Genomic DNA, 17,811 nt, shown 5'->3' with positions numbered 1-17,811 from the left:
CGGGAGAAGCCACAACAGTGAGAGGCCCGCGAAGCAAAAAAAAAAAAGGGGGGGGGGAAGGCGTGAGAAAAAAAAATGGTCAACAGTGTCAAAACTGCAAGAAACACAGCTGAGTGAAAACTAAAATGAGACCACTGGATGTTAGCAATTAGATCATTAGTGACCTTTGCAAAAGAGGTTTTCATGAAGTGTCTGGGGCAAAAGCCAGATTGTGGGGGCTGAGGAAGAGCTGAGGAAGGGGAGAAAGGGAAGGTGTAAAGATCAGTCCAGGATAGAAGCAGACGTGGCCATGGATGCACCTAAAAGCCTACCTGGCCAATTATCTCCACTACCACCTCCAAGTGGTCGTTTGTTCTTAATAAAGTATTTTTTCCTAAGACATTTGTAGCATATCTTACTCTAGAAACAAGGTTGGACCTCATGAAAGTCATCGAGGGAGCCCATCTTCACTGCTCTGGCAGTATGGGTTTTCGTATGTCCAAAGGGCCCTGCACGGTAGCAAAGACAGTTTTCCAAATTACAAAATAACGGTCTGTAAAAATATATAGTTTTGGGCTTCCCTGGTGGTGCAGTGGTTGAGAATCTGCCTGCTAATGCAGGGGACACGGGTTCGAGCCCTGGTCTGGGAGGATCCCACATGCCACGGAGCGACTAAGCCCGTGCGCCACAACTACTGAGCCTGCGCATCTGGAGCCCGTGCTCCGCAACAAGAGAGGCCGCGATAGTGAGAGGCCCGTGTACCGCACCGCGATGAAGAGTGGCCCCCGCTTGCCACAACGAGAGAAAGCCCTCGCACAGAAACGAAGACGCAACACAGCAAAAATTAATAAATTATATATATATATATATAGTTTTATCAAGTCCATTAAATAGTCAACAAAGGACAGTGGTCTGTGTAGCCTACTGATTCCAGTATTGAGAAGGCACGTGTATCAGGAATAACTGCATTATCAGGATTTTATACCAGTTTTGGAAAAGAATTATAATCATCAGGGATACAAAAGCATACTGTGTATTTCCTTAATCCTCATCCCTACCCTTTGAGGTCAGAATCACTATCCCTATTTTGCAAATGAGAAATCTGAAGTTCAGAGAAATGAAGTGTCTTGGTTAAGAGTATGCTAACTGTTGTAGCAAACAATACCCAAATCTCTGGGGCTTAACACAGTAAAGGTCCATTTCCCTTTTGTGTCACGATCCAATTTGGCCAATGAGGCTTGGGGGCAGGATCACAGAGGCTCTGCTCTATGAGTCAGGGATCCAAGCTCCTTCCACTGGATAATCAACATCCGTCTGGCACGTTAGAGAAGGGACAAAGCATGGAGAGTCCCACAAATGGCTTCAGAAGCCAAGTGACAAACATCCTGCCCACGCATATTCCAGCGGCCCAAACTCAGTTTACACAGCCCCACCTATCTGCACGCGGGAACTGAAGTCTAAAAGCGGGCCAGGAAGGACAGGGGGAACCCAGATATTGAGGGGCACAGCATTCTCTGCCACGTTAAGTAACATGGTAAAGGTCACCTAATTGCACATGGAATAGCTGAGAAGCAAACCCGACACTACCTAACTGCCCCAAGGGACCCTGCTGTCCAATGGAGTTTCTCCTTGCATTGCACTGAACCCACTCCTAATTTTAGCATTTCTCCAAAGGACAACAACAACAGATGGTTATAGTTCGTGTTTGTATTTTTTTAATCTGTCTTTTATTGCCTGTCCTGCAATTCCCCTCTACAAATCAGTGGTTTTAGTCTTCTGAGGGGCATACACGTGGACACAAAATTTGGGGAGCCCTCTGAAGCCCATCCAGACTATGGAATGCATGAACCCCAAGCAAGGAACTCTACACTACCTTACTGTTAACCTACTTCTAGCTTTCCACCTGCTTCCCCTCCACTCCCATCCCCCCACCCCACTTCAGCCCCACGGACCGCCTCCTTGTTGTAGCTTGTTACTTGATCTTTGCAGCCTCTGTTCCTTCTGCCTGACTTCTTTCCCTCCCCACCCCCGCCAGAGGTCTGCGTAGCTCATTTCCTCAAGGTCATTGCTCAGATGTCACCTTCTCAGGAAGACCTCCCCCTTCCTACCCCATCCCCGCTCCCATTCATGCTTTTTTTCTCTATAGCACTTCTCACCTTCTAGTATACTATGCACTTTACATATTTATAAGTTATAAATTCTCCCTGCATTAAAATGTGAGCCCCATGAGGGCAGGGGTTTTCATCTATTTTGGTTTTGTTTACTGCTCTATCCCTGGCACCTATGACAGTACATGGACACCATAAATATCTTTTTGAATGAATTGAGGGGCAACAAAGGAGTAGAAAAGACAAGGGGCACACAGGTAGATGTGTGATGTTGAAAATGTTCTCGTTCCAAAGCTGGTTCACAGGTGTTCATTTTACCACTATGCTTCACAAACCACGGAGATAGTATATATTCATATATACATATAATATTATAACATAATTTTAAAGAACTATATGAGTTTGTACAAATAATCCCACTCAAAACAGTGTGCCTGCTCAGGTATACACCCTGGAACCCTTTCTTAATCTAAATAAAAGAGTCAGGGCTTCCTGGTGGCGCAGTGGTTGAGAGTCCGCCTGCCAATGCAAGGGACACGGGTTCGTGCCCCGGTCCGGGAGGATCCCACATGCCGCAGAGCGGCTGGGCCCGTGAGGCCATGGCCGCTGAGCCTGCGCGTCCGGAGCCTGTGCTCCGCAACGGGAGAGGTCACAACAGTGAGAGACCCGCGTACCGCAAAAAAAAAAAAAAAAAAGAGTCAGATGGAGAAAATCGGGCCCTCAAGATGTTATTTTCATTCCTTAGCCTTTTATTTAAAAATAAATTTTACTCATATTTTTTCCTCAACTATGCCTTAATAGGCCAATGGAAAAGTACTTTATATAATTCTTTTTAGCGCTATACCATGACCTTTTAAAAACAGCATCTTACCTTATAAAAGTGAAAATAACAGTTTTCTTTGAAAATCTATTTGAAGTGTTAGATACCTATAAGCATTTCTTCTAAATTAGTCCTTCTAAAGACATTTTCAAAGCGATTCCATGATTTGCCCAACAGTAATTAAAATTAATATAAATTTCAGCTGAAATTTTTTATTCCACAATTCACTTTTCAAACATACCCTCTTTAACGTCTCACTAAAAACAGAGGTTTCGATTGCAAAAAGGCATTAGGATACCTAAAACATTGGTCACAGATACGTTCACAGATTAAACAAACGAATAAAGGGCTGGGCAGGAAGGAGGAGGGAAGGGAAGGGGGAGGAGAAGGGAATTTAGGGGAGAGAAGAAGAGGCAGGAGAGGTAAGGAGACACCCGCATACATCCATACTTGTACACCGTAGATGTCAAGTTTCAAAACCCAAGAAGCTTACGGGACTTAAAAGCAGACGTTTGGAAGCCATCCACTGTTTCGAAGTCCTGCTTTTGAGTTCCAACCCTGCCATTTACTCGGCAGATGTTCAAACTTGGTCTCAGTTTTATCAGTTGTAAAATTCATATGGTTTTAAGCAACTGTTCAATGAGATCATGTATATAAAACTGCTCTGTAAACAATAAAATGCTAAGGAGAAAGGTATCTTCAAATTTCTGACATAAATGCCCCAAGCTTTATTAAAAAAAGCTTTATTATACTAAATTATAATCTGATGGTTTGAGAAAATCCTGGTATTCAAACCGCACAGTGAGGTTTGAGATTCCAGCTCCACACATGATAAAGTTAATCATATTTCCTTGGTGTAAAACAAAAGGCTTAGATAACTAATAATGACCTACTGTATAGCACAGGGAACTGTACTCAGTACTCTGTAATGACCTATATGGGAAAAGAATCTAAAAAAGAGTGGATATATGTAAACGTATAACTGATTTACTTTGCTGTACAGCAGAAACTAACACAACATTGTAAATCAACTATACTCCAATAAAAATTAAAAACGAAAACAAGAGGCTAACAAGTCTTCCCAATATCCTTCTAACAAAAAGCGGGGGGAGAGGGGGAGGCAGGGAGGGGAATTTTTGCCATATATATTCATTTGAAAAAAATAAGTGACAATCTAAAGTAGAAACAATGTACATTGAATCTTAGATTAAGGCCATTATCAACAATGGCTATTGACCATCTTAAGCCACTTAACCAAATCAAAAATACAAATGTGTTTCAAATAATTAAATATTCACAGAAAAAAATACTCCATACCCAACAAAATCGAACTAATTTGCCAAGGGAAAATGTAATGGGCATGGACTTATAACGAACATGTTATGGTCTTTTTCAAAGGTCTATTTTTAGACATGAAACAAACTCTCTTTAATTAAAACCTTTGCTATATACGTATTTCCTGAGCAAGTAAAACCTAATAAATCCAATATGAGTGAAACACTGTACCCTGGAAACAGTACGGAGCCCCGAGTCATTTACAACAGTAGTTTCATATAACCTTCCATCACTCTCACCACAATAGCAAACATGCAACCTTAAACTAACTGGAAGCTTTCTAAATTTAGATACCTTCAAATAATGCATCTTAAGTTATATGTAAAGGTTTAGTAAATTAGCTATTACTTCTCTTATCTTTAATAATGGGATATCATGTTTAACTTGTAATCAAAATGGAAAGAAAGCTGTTATACCATATATTAGTGTACCAAGACTCAGAGTTTCCAGTCTATATTTAGTTCACATTAAAATGGAAGCAAAGACGCAAACCAAGCTAAAAATAAAATGTTCTACAAAGATGAGGGTTTTAAATGGATTGAAATCTAGCTATTTTTGGTCCCCTAAACGCTGATTGCATTTCACAGCACCTTAACTTTGTAGTGCTTTGCAAACCGTTTTCCATCACCTAGGATAGGGATCAAAAAACTACAGCCCACAAGACAAATCCATGGGCCATATATACTTCTGGCACCTGATAGTATACAGCCCACAAGTTAAGAAGGTTTTTACATGTGTCAATGGCTTTTTTAAAAACAGAATATTTTTTAACACATAAAAATATTAAGAACTCAAATGTTAACATCCTTTAACAAAGTTTTACTGGAACAAATGTAGTCACATTTTACCACAGATAGACATATACCACACATTTACCACATTTCAGCTTCCTATAGGTATTTAAGTATTATCTATAGCTGCTTTTATACTACAACAGTAGAGCTGAGTAATTCCAACACAGACTGCGGCCCACAAAGCTTAAAATATTTACTACCTGGCCCTTTATAGAAAAAGTTAGCTGATTTCTGCCTAGATGAATGTTAATTATTCTAATTCAAGGTATCTTCCTGCTCATCACCTATCAAAATGTAAAAACTCTTACTTGCCTTTCACATCATGTTGAGTTTCTGAACAATAAACCTGTTAATATTACTTTATTTCTTAACAATCTTCTGGCCTTGTTTCTGTTTCCCGTCCTATTTGGATCATTACCCAATCCAATGTTTCCACGCAGAACTGTGGCTAAAAGTCTTAAATAGTATTTTTGAATCTATTCTGTTTCTGTTTTAAATACTGGATATGAATCAGCATGACCCACTAATGGGCTGCCACCTACAACCTGAAAAACACTGAGCGAGTCTTCCCTAATCTACTCTATCGAAGGTTTATGGTGAAAAATAATGTTTTAATCGCACAAATTGTATCTCATAAAGCAGTGAAAAATACAAATCAATATTTCCATATTGATTATACCTTACCATAAAGATATAAGAGTTTATTTATACATCCTTTGTGTTAAAGTAAAACCGAGGTACCAACTGAAGAATGTGGTGGTTATCCTTTTAATGGGCTGAAAGAGAGGCCCTAATCCAGATACAATGTTGCAAAGTTCTGAATATCTTTCCAGTGTTTAGGTATGTTTTACCTAAATTTAGAGACCCATTTATGGACATTAAAATTAACTGTAAGAAGACATAAATGTCAAAAAAATAAATGCGCGCATAATAAACCAAATTAGGAAATATTTTTTGACACATGAAGCTTCAAGACCTTAACCAAGATGAGTCAGTGTGAAAAAAGTCATTGAGATGGCCCCCACTTGTTTATACTGTTTGGCTTATGACGGTTGAACAATCCTCGTCTATAAGCCTGACCAATGTTCCTCCAGCCACTTGCTGCAAAATGAAAGACTACAGTATTCATGGGCCAACAAAAAGCAAACCGCCTGTCCTTCACACGCATGTTCAAAACCAAGCTGGTCTGAGGTTGTATCGGTGCTGTTTCAGAATGTCTCACTCCCAGCAAACACCTGTGAAATTCTCTACAATAGTAAATCTGAATGCAAAATCAAGCTTCTCCTTGAAACAAGACTAAGAATTTCGGGATAACAGCCAAGGGTAAAGGGAGAGGAAGAGATTTGATGAGTTACAGCTCCCTTTGGCTTCCCCACATCAGCACTACGTAAACTTTTGTATAGAAGTGATTTTTTTTTCCTTTGGGGAAATCGAGGCACCCATAAAATTATCTAGCGTGCAGCACCTGGGTAGCTAGATGAGACTACCTGAAATTCCATTTAGCTAATACAGAGAAAGGAAAAAAGTGAAAAACAGAGAAAGAGAAAAATAGTAGAGATGACAGCAAGGCAAAGAAACAGGAGGAAAAAATGGGAAATGAAAACGGGAACAAAGAGCATACAATATGAGGATGTGACAAGGGTACTAAAATGTACATGAGCATTTTATTAAACCACACTAATTTAAAAGGCATGCCAGTCTTATTTATTCTTTATTTAAAAAGTACATCGTGGGCTTCCCTGGTGGCGCAGCGGTTGAGAGTCCGCCTGCCGATGCAGGGAACACGGGTTCGTGCACCCGTCCGGGAGGATCCCACATGCCGCGGAGCGGCTGGGCCCGTGAGCCATGGCCGCTGAGCCTGTGCGTCTGGAGCCTGTGCTCCGCAGCGGGAGAGGCCACAATGGTGAGAGGCCTGCGTACCGCAAAAAAAAAAAAAAGTACATTGTATCCACTGCAAAAAAGCTGAGATTAGTGTTGTCTTAAAATAGCCCATATTTCCTTTCATAGAGAGCTGGTTAATTAAATGATGACATAACATGCAGGTTAAACCGTATGAAATTTCCCATGTTGGACCATTTTTAACAGCTTTATGGAGGTATAACAGACAAGTAAGACTGTATATACTTAAAGTACACAATGTGATGATTTGATAGACATATACATTGTGGAATGATTACCACAATTAAGTTAATATATCTATCACCTCACAGCTAAGAGTGTGTGTGTGTGTGTGTGTGTGTGTGTGTGTGGTGGGAATACTTTGCTATTCTCTTAGCAAATCTCAAGTACACAATACACAAGTTAGTATTATTAACTACAGTCACTATGCTGTACATTAAATCCCCAGAACATATTCATCTTATAATTGAAAGTGTGTACTTCTGCCCATTTTCCCCACCTCCCGGCCCTACTCTCTACCATTTTGACCTACTGACAGAGCAGCTTCACTTAGCTCAACCTAATATAATGGAATACTTTGCCATCATTACAAAGAATGAGGTAGTCATAGTCAAGCATTAGAGAAATGATCTCCATGTTTCAAACAAACGAGATGCAGAATGTGTAGAGAATGTTCTCATTAGTATTTTTTAAATACTACATATTTATACACACACACACACACACACACATATCCTTGTATGTGCATAGAAATTTTCTGGAAACACACCAAGAAAATGTCAACAATTGCCTCTGAGACAGAGACTATGTGGTCTAACGTGGGAGGAAGATTACTTTTCACTGGATACTCTACCATCACCAATATCCTCTCACACTGTCTGAACGTCTTACTATATGCACACGTTACTTTTTCAATTAAGAAAAGTCTGGATACCTTCCAAATGCCACAATTAACTTAAGGTTCTTCACTAACACTCAAATTATTTAAAACATTAACCAGCATTCACAAAAAGGAACACTTCACTTCACTTCACTTCACTTCAAATAAGGTAATTACTTAAGTTAGTGGCTGTTTTTCACTCCAGACCTAAACTAGACACCAAACAGTTTTATGATCCTAAGGATCTTAAAGGACACTAAAATAAGTACTGCATTTTAACAATAACACCCATATATATGAAGCATTATATGTATGTATGTAATATATACACAGTCATTCATTTAAGAAATACTTACGACCTCTATGCACAACTCACTGCTGTAGGCCCTCTGTATGTCTGTATATAAGTGCTTTCCAAAGAGAGAGCATATATGTGCAGATATATGTAAGCACATGGGTATGTACGTGTAAATACGTGTACGTGTGCCACAAACACCACCCCAGGCTGCTACATAACCAGGGCAGAAGATACCATTAGTAATCACAACTTGTGACACCTAGTGGTCCCTTGGTTTATCTTCGGGATATACAAGCTCCTGCTGTCTTAAATATGACTAAGACTTGGGCTAATCTCAGGGCCTCCTTCTCCTCCAGTCTCCTCCATCTTACACACCTGTGGAAGGGATCAAGAGTGTCTGTCCTTTCCTAAAGATCTTTTCCCTTAACTCTCATCTGGATCATAACTGAAGACTGGAAACCAACAGTTAAATTTAGCAGTTCCCATTCTATGAATTCTGTCCACTGTCCTGCCCTCAACCCTGAGAATCAGTACCTGTGGTTAAGAGATGTAACTGATGAAATCTGTAGCAGAGATGAACAGTCTGGATTGGGGGGTTGGGACAGGCAGGGAGGACAAGGCCCACCAGTTTCAGCCAGTTTAGGCCCTGATTTCATGTGTCCATATATGATAATGTTGATGAACTTATATGCACTTGTATAAGCTAGTATAAAAGACAGAACTTCTGAAATTCAATACATCTTTAGAAATTTAAGGAACATTTCATTTAATGATCACTAATTATCCCTAATCATGGCAAAACATTATGTGCTAAATATTTTTGTGAGAAAGTTAAATGGAAAATCAAGAATAAACACGCTTTCTGAATTTACTCTTAGTCTCGATATAGATGCTTTACCCCAAACCATAGATAATATCAAATTTAAAGAGTATAGTCGTAGCTATCATCATGAGTTCAAGAACCCTTCAAATTTTAGTGGTACTCCCAACAAATTTGTTGTTTGACTTTACTCAATTCAAATTAGAGTTATCTCTAAATTTTCTTCCAACCAGTATAAATTTACTGGTCAATCTTGATGTAAGTATACATGGAATTTTTACCATTTCAGTTGAATGTATAAAAATACCATTTTTTTAAAACCTGCCATTTTGCCCATTATTAACACAGTTTTGGGAACTTTTTTTTTTTAACTAAGATTTCAAATGTTATAAAGGTACTCTCTGTTAGGAAAGTCCCTATTTTGTTTAGCCTTAATCTTCTAAAAATACATTAAACTCCATATCCTTAATTTATCAAAATTATATTAAATTAAAAATGTCACCGTTAAAAGGAGGTTACAAGATGTGCACTTAAAAATGAAGCATCTTTGGGATTCCCTGGTGGCGCAGTGGTTGAGAATCTGCCTGCCTATGCAGGAGACACGGGTTCGTGCCCCGGTCTGGGAAGATCCCACATGCCGCAGAGCGGCTAGGCCCGCGAGCCATGGCCGCTGAGCCTGTGCGTCCGGAGCCTGCGCTCCGCAGTGGGAGAGGCCACAACAGCGAGAGGCCCCTGTACCAAAAAAAAAAAGAAGCATCTTTGACTCTTCCCTAAGTGCAGCTTGTTAGCAGTTGTGTGTGTGCTTACACATATTTATTTTAGAAAATAAGGAGGCAGGTGCAAACATGAATCCACAGACATATAATAAAAGTTCTATTTTCATATATGGGTCCATTAACCTTAGAAAACAAATTCTCATAAAAATAGGTATAGAATGAATTAACTTCTGCAAATTTATTCTTAAAGAGCACACATATCCAATGATTTTATTGGTTCCCTTTTCAAATTCCTCGTTAAAGTCCCCCCGTGATAACTGATTCTCCGCGTGATGATTTCTACAGTATGATGAAAATTAGAGTGTATAAATAATCCTTCAGTCAGTCGTAAGCATTTGCTATATATACATATAAAATCAAATTAAAACTCTCAACTTTGAGCCCTCACAGGTCAACAGTACCTGCTACATAAAGAGTAGCATAGCATGCTAATCTCCACGTGACACAAAGCAGTTACTTTTCATTATTAAAATTAACCATGGGTGTGTCGATAAGATAAGAACACTGCACTTAGCGGGAACCTAACTCGAGGTCTGTTGTTTGTGCCGCGTTAGGGTGCGGTTAACCGCGAGCATCATTTACCAAAGGGCAGCAAAGGGGCACAGGGACTGGCAGGTGTCACCTCCCCATCCACCCTCTCAGAGTGGGCCAGGGAGAGGCAGGCTGCTGCCCACGGGAAGGGAAGGTGGCGAAGTTCACCGCAGCTCTGGCTGGTCAGCCTGCCCTTCGCTCCCTGCGCAACGCACTCTACCGAACCACTGCACGGCAGGTAGTACCAAAAATGAAACACTCCTTTTTAGATCCCTGAGTGGGAACTCTAAACAGCGCTTCCGCTTTTTCCCACGCTCCCTGGTTCCTTTCTCCTCCGCCCCTGCCCACCCATCTCCCCCGGAACCCACCCTGGAGGCCCCAGCGCGCCGGCCGGGAATCCCTTTCTGCGGCGCGCCGTCCGGCTCCCCCAGGCCCCGCCTCCGGGCCCAGGCCCCGCCCTCACCTCGGCTCCACACTTTCCCGGGATCGCCCTGCGCCCCAGGCGCCCACTCTCCTCTTCCCCGCCCAGCCGCCTCCCGCCTTCCACGCTCCCCTTGGGCCCGCCTCACCTTGGTCCGGATCTGCCCCGAAGTGGACACTTTGCGGATCAGTTTCTGGGGTCCCTCTTGCTCCGCTTCGCTGTCGGACGAATCCTCTCCGGGCCCGGCCGAGGCAGTGGCGGGGGCTACCGCAGCGCCGGCCGCGGCGGCCGCTCCTCCCGCGGCGCCCGAAGGGTGGTGCTGGCCGCCGGCCCCCGCCATCCTCTCCGACTCCTGCGGGGACACAGCACCGCCCTGCGGGGGCGGCGGCGGTGGTCAGTAGGTGTGCTCTGCTCGAGCCGGGACCGGAGCCCCGCGCCGAGGCGCCGCCGCCATCTTCCCCTCCCCCAGCCGGCCCCGCGGGGGAAGGGTCGCCGGGGACCAGACGCCTCCAGCGGCCGGGGCCCTCCAGGATCCCGCGCTCCGCTCCCGCCTGAGTGGCGACCGCGGTGGGGCGCAGGGGACACGGACCCAGGCCCAATGGGACGGCAGCGCACCCAGCCTCGGGATGTTACAGGGTTCCTGACCCGGAATACAACCGGCGCGGGTAGAGAGGATGGGAGCGACAGAGGGATTGGGACAACCTCCCACTTCCCCTAGGGTCTGGGGTCCCCAGGACGGACGGGAGGGCGGGGGAGACGCGAAGCCTCCGCAGCCCATCCCCGCAGGCCCGGCAGTAGCGAGGCTCCCTCCCTCGGTTCCCGGGCAGCAGCGGCAAGAACGGCCCCGGGAGTAGAAAGGGAACCTAGCTTCCTCCCGGCTCCCCTGGGTGCTCCCGCCACCTCCTGGACCCAGAATCTCTCCAGAGACACTTGGGCCTCGCCGCACAGTTCCCACGAGTAAAAGTCCCCTCCGGCCCCGAGGTGGATGGGCGCTGCCCCCTTTGTCTCCGGACCCCGGAGCCCTTCTCGGCTGACCCGTATCTCTCCCGCCTCCGCCTAGGGGTTCGGGTCCTTTCAGCTCTCCCGACCGTGGCCTTTAGTTTCTGGCCCACCCCCACTCCCATCCGGCGCACACGGAAGAGAAGAGCATTTTCCGGGAGGTTCCACTCGGCTCTGAGAACTTTTGGTTCAGAAAGAGCGATCCCTTTGGCTAACAGGAAACTGGCCAGGGCGTGGAGAGACAAGCAAGTACCCGCAGCCCGAGACGACAGAATGCAAAATAAATATCTAAGCTGAAGCGCTAACCGAGACTGCCTGGAAGAAAACAATGCACTGGAGCTGTGTGAACACCAGTGCCTGAGCACGAAAACATTGGAAGTCCTGGGAGAGCCACTCCCTAACCCGGACTAGAGCAGGAGGAAATGGGATCAACAGGCGGCAGGCACCGCTCACAGCTCGTCCCCCGCGAGCGGGCTGAGCGGACACTTGGGAATAGCAGCCTCGCGGTGCGTTGTGCACGCCCCGTGCCAAAGAACCCTTGTAGGTGTGGGAGGGCTTCCGAGAGAAGAGACTAAAATGACAGATTCCTCTTGTCGTCCACAGGGAATTCCAAACTGGTGTTAGCTATGTTTTTAAGTAGGGCAAAAAGTCCCTGCCAGATTATGCAGTCTCTTCACACTTAAGGAAAGCATTCAGTCTCTTTAGCGTGTTCGTGCCCTTCAGGGTTCATTCGAATTTTTTCAACTGACATGACCTTTGAGGGTCCTCCAGACTAAGGGAGGGATGTTTTAGTTTGGGATTTTTGTTGTTGTTGTTTGTTTTTAGTTTCAGTCTTACTCTCAATAATTTGCTGTGACAGAACTAACAGTTCTAAGAGATTTTAAGAAGCAATATGCAATCCTAATACCACTGTCTATCCACACGGTAGATTAAATTGACTGAAATGTAAAATGTGCTGATTAGTTTGAATGTGCAAAGACAGGAGATTGCTGCCAGGTAATACTAATTGATAAAGGCTACTTCTCCAGCCTCAGTTGTCTTCTTTAGGAAGGGAAGGAGGTGGGAAAATAAACTTTAAGAGCCCTTATGGCTCTGTAAAAATGCAATTCTATATCTACAAAGAACGTACTGCTGAGAAGGGAATTCTTTCAGAGAAAAAAAAAATCAAAATAATGGCCTTTATCCCAACCCAACTGTTTGGTCACTGACAAGTCCAATGGTCTGACAATGTAAATAAGAGCGCCTAGTAAAGGGCCTTTTGAAAGACTAAACCTAGTTCAGACCTCTCTTTTAATGTAAAGAACCTGAGGCCCAAAGTCACAAGCGGGACCAAAGTCAAAATCATGTGTCTTATTCTAATGTTCTATTCACCTTACCACATCATACAACAAAAGTTAGTCAATTATAATATGTTTCTGTTCACACTTTAGGCTTTAAAATTTTATATAAGTAACATTTTCCAGAAGCCAGGCAAAGAGTGATTAAAGGAAAAGGCATTGTTTAATGTCCATGCCTATTCTGTGATCTTAAAAAGAAGACTGAATACACTTCTCACTCTGATTCAAACACTGATCGCTTAAAAATATTAAAATAGCTTCCCGTGCAAAAGCTCGGCAATTAATGCTTCAAAGTAAAGGTATTCGTTACTTCATAAAAAATTAACCTCAGTTATCCCTGCTCTTCAAAGACTCCTGTAACAAGTTCTAAAATTTGGTTGTGACTTTGAAAGCACAGCCAGTCTTAGCCTGCTCATGCTAAATAAATGATCCCTGCTCTACAATTTCCCTAGCACATACTCAGAGTGAAATACTGTGTAAGCAAGTGAAGGAATGTTGCATCATTTCCCACAAAAGGCAGCTCGTGAAAATCCCTCTTTTCTTCAATCATCTCTTCTGAGGAACTGTTTCAAATAATCCCAGATTTAAAGTAGCTGACCCACTAGCAACTTTGCAGGTTTTATCTGCAAAATTTCCAGAATCAATATTTAAGCTGTATATTGTATACTTGCAATGCACTTCGCTTCCCTTAAAAATATAATAGCAATGTCAAGAGCTCAATATTTGCAACCATTTTAATGTACCTCAAAATAGCAACTAAAACAAATTTCAAATATGTGGCATATTACATTATTTCTTTAATTTACAAGATTTCCTTGAATTTTTCCTTACTTGGTGTTTTCAGATTTTCAAATAATTTCTTAGATGTGTCTTACATATTTATTATTACTTTGAAATCTTTGTTTGGAACACAACATATCACAAACACACTATTACAAACTTGGACATAAGCCACATAGACACTACATTCAAAAAGAAATGGAAATAGAAGCTACCACTAAATTAGGTTTAGGTTTCTACTTAATAGGGCTTTCTGTCCCATTTAAAAAAAAAAAAAAACTATTATATTGAAGATGTATAAGTTAGAGCCAATTCTTATTCTGATACCAACTTTATGAATATTAACATTAATATCTATAGAGATTTTTTGAATTACATTCTTATTGATCACTACTCATAACAAGAGGTTTAATATCCATTTGCAACTTTTAAATCTCATGTTCTATGGTTTTACATTAAATATTATATCAAACATAAATAAGTCTACATTTATATTCTGAAGAACCCAAGTACATAGGCACTTTAAAAAGAGTTAGGTTCTAGGACTCAAGTTTCTAATCAATGGGAACCATGCAAAGAACACTGCAGGTTGAACAGGTACAGACCTGCTTTCATTCAAACTTTAAAACTACTTCCGTAATACACTATTCCACATTTAGAATTTAACATTCAAAACTTCATTAAAATTTCCTTAGTTGTTACCTCAACGAAAAAGATTTCAAAATTAATTGTGATATCAATTCCATGTACATATGCTCATCACTGTACCTAAGGCAAAAAACCTTTGGCCGTCTAGACTTAATACATAAATATACTTGTAAACTCTCAGTTATGTTTTGGCCCTTTTTCCTTTGAAACTCTTCCCTTCCTAATTTTTCAGTAGTTCTGAATAGTTTCACCAGAGCCAACTACATAAAAATCATTTGGATATAAAAATAAATTTTAACAAGTAAAATGTACTCTAGTATCCCTGCACTGTTTAAGAACTACTTTGTAAATACTCCCACACTCTTCTAAGTTCTGGCTAGAATTCTAACTATCCATTTTCCCCCAGGATATTATCTACAAGTAAGGGCTGCTTGGCTAAATATCTTCCTACCCACCTATTTCCAAAGTATTTTTTAATTAATTAGAAATTTAGGTAATGTCTCTGTTTCCACTGATTTCATTACATTCCAGACCTAGCATTAAAGAAAATACACAGACACCTGAATGCTAACATTTATCTTCTTGTAGGCCCAGTGCCCTAGGTGGAGTAATGATAAGGCTAACAGTTTATTTAAATGCCCTCACTTAACTAAATAACTTCATTTCATCTCCATGTACAGAAAAGTCACGATGGCCAGCAGCTGCTTCTCAGCTCCAGACATGGGTGCATTTCAAGTTAGACTTGCCGTTCTCTTTATTATTACTCAGCATCGATTCCTGATAACTATGTTTACTCTTCTGTCAGAATAGTTCTATGTAGAATCACATCATTTTGGGGTCCGGCAAAAAAGGATAAGGAAAGTAAATCCTTACATGTATGCTGGCATATACAGTAAGGGATAATGCAACAGGATCTGTGTGCTGTGAATACTGCCTGTTCAATATTGAATACTCCTTTTCATAAATGTAAATGAGTATACTTTTAAAGTATTAAAATTGCCTATATTTGAATTTAAAAAACAGATTTTAAATGACAGCAAAATAGAGTCCAGATCAAAGCAGATGTTCTTAACCCAAGGTCTTTGAGGGTCCACAGATTTGGTTTTGGGAATTCTGTGATTCCCTTGAAATGTTATTAAATTTTTATATGTATGTTGCATGCGTACATTTTGGGGAGAAAGAGAGTTCATAGTTTTGATTAGATTCTTAAAGGGATCACTGATCCAAGAAAAGTTCAAGAATCCCTGATTTTGATGAAATTTGTTTTGAAAGGAAAACTGTCCTTCAACATACTTAGATTAAGTTGGTATTTCCCCACTTAGCTCCACACGTCTGAAATAATTAACATTTAAATACTCTATTTCCCCTAATTTACCCCTTCTTTTTTCTTGTATACGCCACTTTTCAGTAATTTGGATAACTTTTCTAAGAAATTAAGTGAGAATCCCCTTTATTAGTTCTTAGACTTTGTGTCAGACATAGCTGGCCACAGGGTTTCAAATAAAATCACTTTGTCAAAAGTATCATTTTATACCACACATGAGATCTCTGAAGATTTTTTTTTTGGACTCTCTGAATGTAAACTATTAATATGTATGAAACAAGACATTCTGTCTACTCAGAATGAACACTCTGTGAGGATTTAAGGATTTGTGCCTGTGCTGTCAGCTCCAACAGTCCTGGAACATAGTAGGTGCTGTACAAAATACCTGTTGAGTAAATAAAAAGGCTTTCAGTGTTTAAAGAAAATAAACCTAATTTTTTTAGGAGAATTCTGCAGCTGGACAAAGTGTCACAATTCATTCACGTATTTCTGTTCGGGCTCTAGCTTCAAAGGCTAATAAATGAACATTTTCATTTTCGTCACTATAAGTAAAGCAAAAATGAAAGTCTTCCTCTGTTTTTCTAGGCACAAAGTAGTTGAGGCATCAGCATCCTAAAGTATTTTTCATTGTGATTGGTGTTGGCTTAAAGTATGCAAGTTCAAAAAAGACTTCACATAGGAGAGTTTAAAAGTAAAAAAGTTACAAAACCAGGTCACTGAATTTAGTTCTCAGTGATCTTTGATTTAAACTCCAAAACTGAATTGTTTTTAGTTTCAAGAATAATTTAATCCCCAGGCATAACCACAATAGAAGAAATACGAGTAGATTGGCAACCTAACAACATGTTCAGATTTACAAAAGCAAAGACAGCTGCAGATACAGATGGATCAGAGTTGAAGGAGCTGGGAGTGTACATATTAGAAAAAAAAAAAAAAGGATAACCAAGCCTAGCACCTGATCTAGAAGCTCTCAACAGGCAGGGGGCCAGCCTGAGCAGATAACGCAGAGTCCCTGGGAAAAGAGCATCCGAACATGTTGAACAAAATACTGATGAGGCCAGAAATTTCGGACGAGGCTTTTCAAATAGGTTCAAGAATTTCAACCAAGGCGGAGTAGCAAACATCGAGGCAGGACGTAGAGAGCCAAAATTCGATGCCAGGGAAAAGGCAGCCCACACAGGATTACAGAGCTCTGAGCGAGACGGGGGTTTCGGGGTAGAATCACTGGAGAGATGCGAGGTGATTCTGACTGAGTTGGAAGAAAGAAGTTGGAGTTTGAGGGACCAAATCCGAAGCCCCCCGGGCTCCTGATCCTTATCCTCGCACACACAACGCACACGCACACGTTACTCTGGCCCCTAAAATTACCCGACCTCTGCGTTGTATGGGCAGGGAAAATCCTCGTCGAAATCGAGGTCAGCTTCCCGCTTCATCCCTGGCAAACCCCTTGACCCCTAGAAAAGCCCGGGGCTTTAGCGGCGAACACGAGGCGGAGGCGTGGTTCTGGGCTTCAAGCCGCGATCCGCCTAGCCAGCGCGTATCTCTAGGAACCTGCGCGCCCAGGTGACGGCCCAGGGCGCGGTCTCGGGAGGGAAAACCGGTTTCCTCCGAGCCATGAACGCGGACCCACAGAGTGGGTTTCTCCTTTCCCCCTCCCTACCCACCCTCCTCGCTCTAAAATCAAGTAAAAAGTTGAGAAGTCGATGAAGCACGGAAACAGTCCTCCGAGGGCCGTGGTCAGAGGATCGCCGGCGGCCCCTCGAGGAGAGTCTCGGCTGGCCGGACAAAGGCGCTCCGGGAGGCGCGCGAGGAGGAGCCCGGGCGGCGGAGGAAGCGCTGTCCCGGCTGGGAAGCAGCTGGGGACCTCATCCCGGGCCATTTCCTGAACGGAACCCGGCCCGGGCGGAGGCGGGGGTGGGGAACAGAGGAGAGGGGGGAGGGGGTGGGCGCGGGCGCTGTACCCACCGGTTCCTCCCAGGCCGGGCTGCGGGCGCCGGGCGCGGGGCGCACGTGCTGCGGCTCCATCGCGCCGGCCCGCGCCCGCCGGCCGCCCGAGCGCGCA

General features: G+C 42.6%; 1 protein-coding gene across 3 annotated transcripts in view; it reads right to left on the bottom strand.

Annotated features, from left to right (window-relative positions):
- The window catches only part of DGKH (diacylglycerol kinase eta), a 176,262-nt gene extending 158,457 nt beyond the window's left edge, over window positions 1-17,805 (bottom strand). For 2 of the 3 annotated variants that reach the window (XM_027116174.1, XM_027116172.1), the window contains exons 1-2: window positions 17,715-17,805; window positions 10,810-11,034 (exon numbers count right to left, since the gene is read on the bottom strand). In XM_027116174.1, the coding sequence (XP_026971975.1) occupies window positions 10,810-11,034; window positions 17,715-17,774 (285 nt within the window). In that variant the 5' untranslated portion in view covers window positions 17,775-17,805. Of the gene's footprint in view, window positions 1-10,809; window positions 11,035-11,702; window positions 12,045-17,714 lie in introns of those variants that run through there. The other variant, XM_027116173.1, reaches the window with a different exon arrangement.
- Window positions 17,806-17,811: the final 6 nt, after the last annotated feature.

This window comes from Aethalodelphis obliquidens, unplaced genomic scaffold (genome assembly GCF_003676395.1).
Source record: "Aethalodelphis obliquidens isolate GAN/ISIS:26980383/991018 unplaced genomic scaffold, ASM367639v1 scaffold16, whole genome shotgun sequence".
Taxonomy (NCBI): domain Eukaryota; kingdom Metazoa; phylum Chordata; class Mammalia; order Artiodactyla; family Delphinidae; genus Aethalodelphis; species Aethalodelphis obliquidens.
The sequence above is the reverse complement of the archived record's forward strand: the minus strand, read 5'-3'. Positions and strand labels throughout refer to the sequence as shown.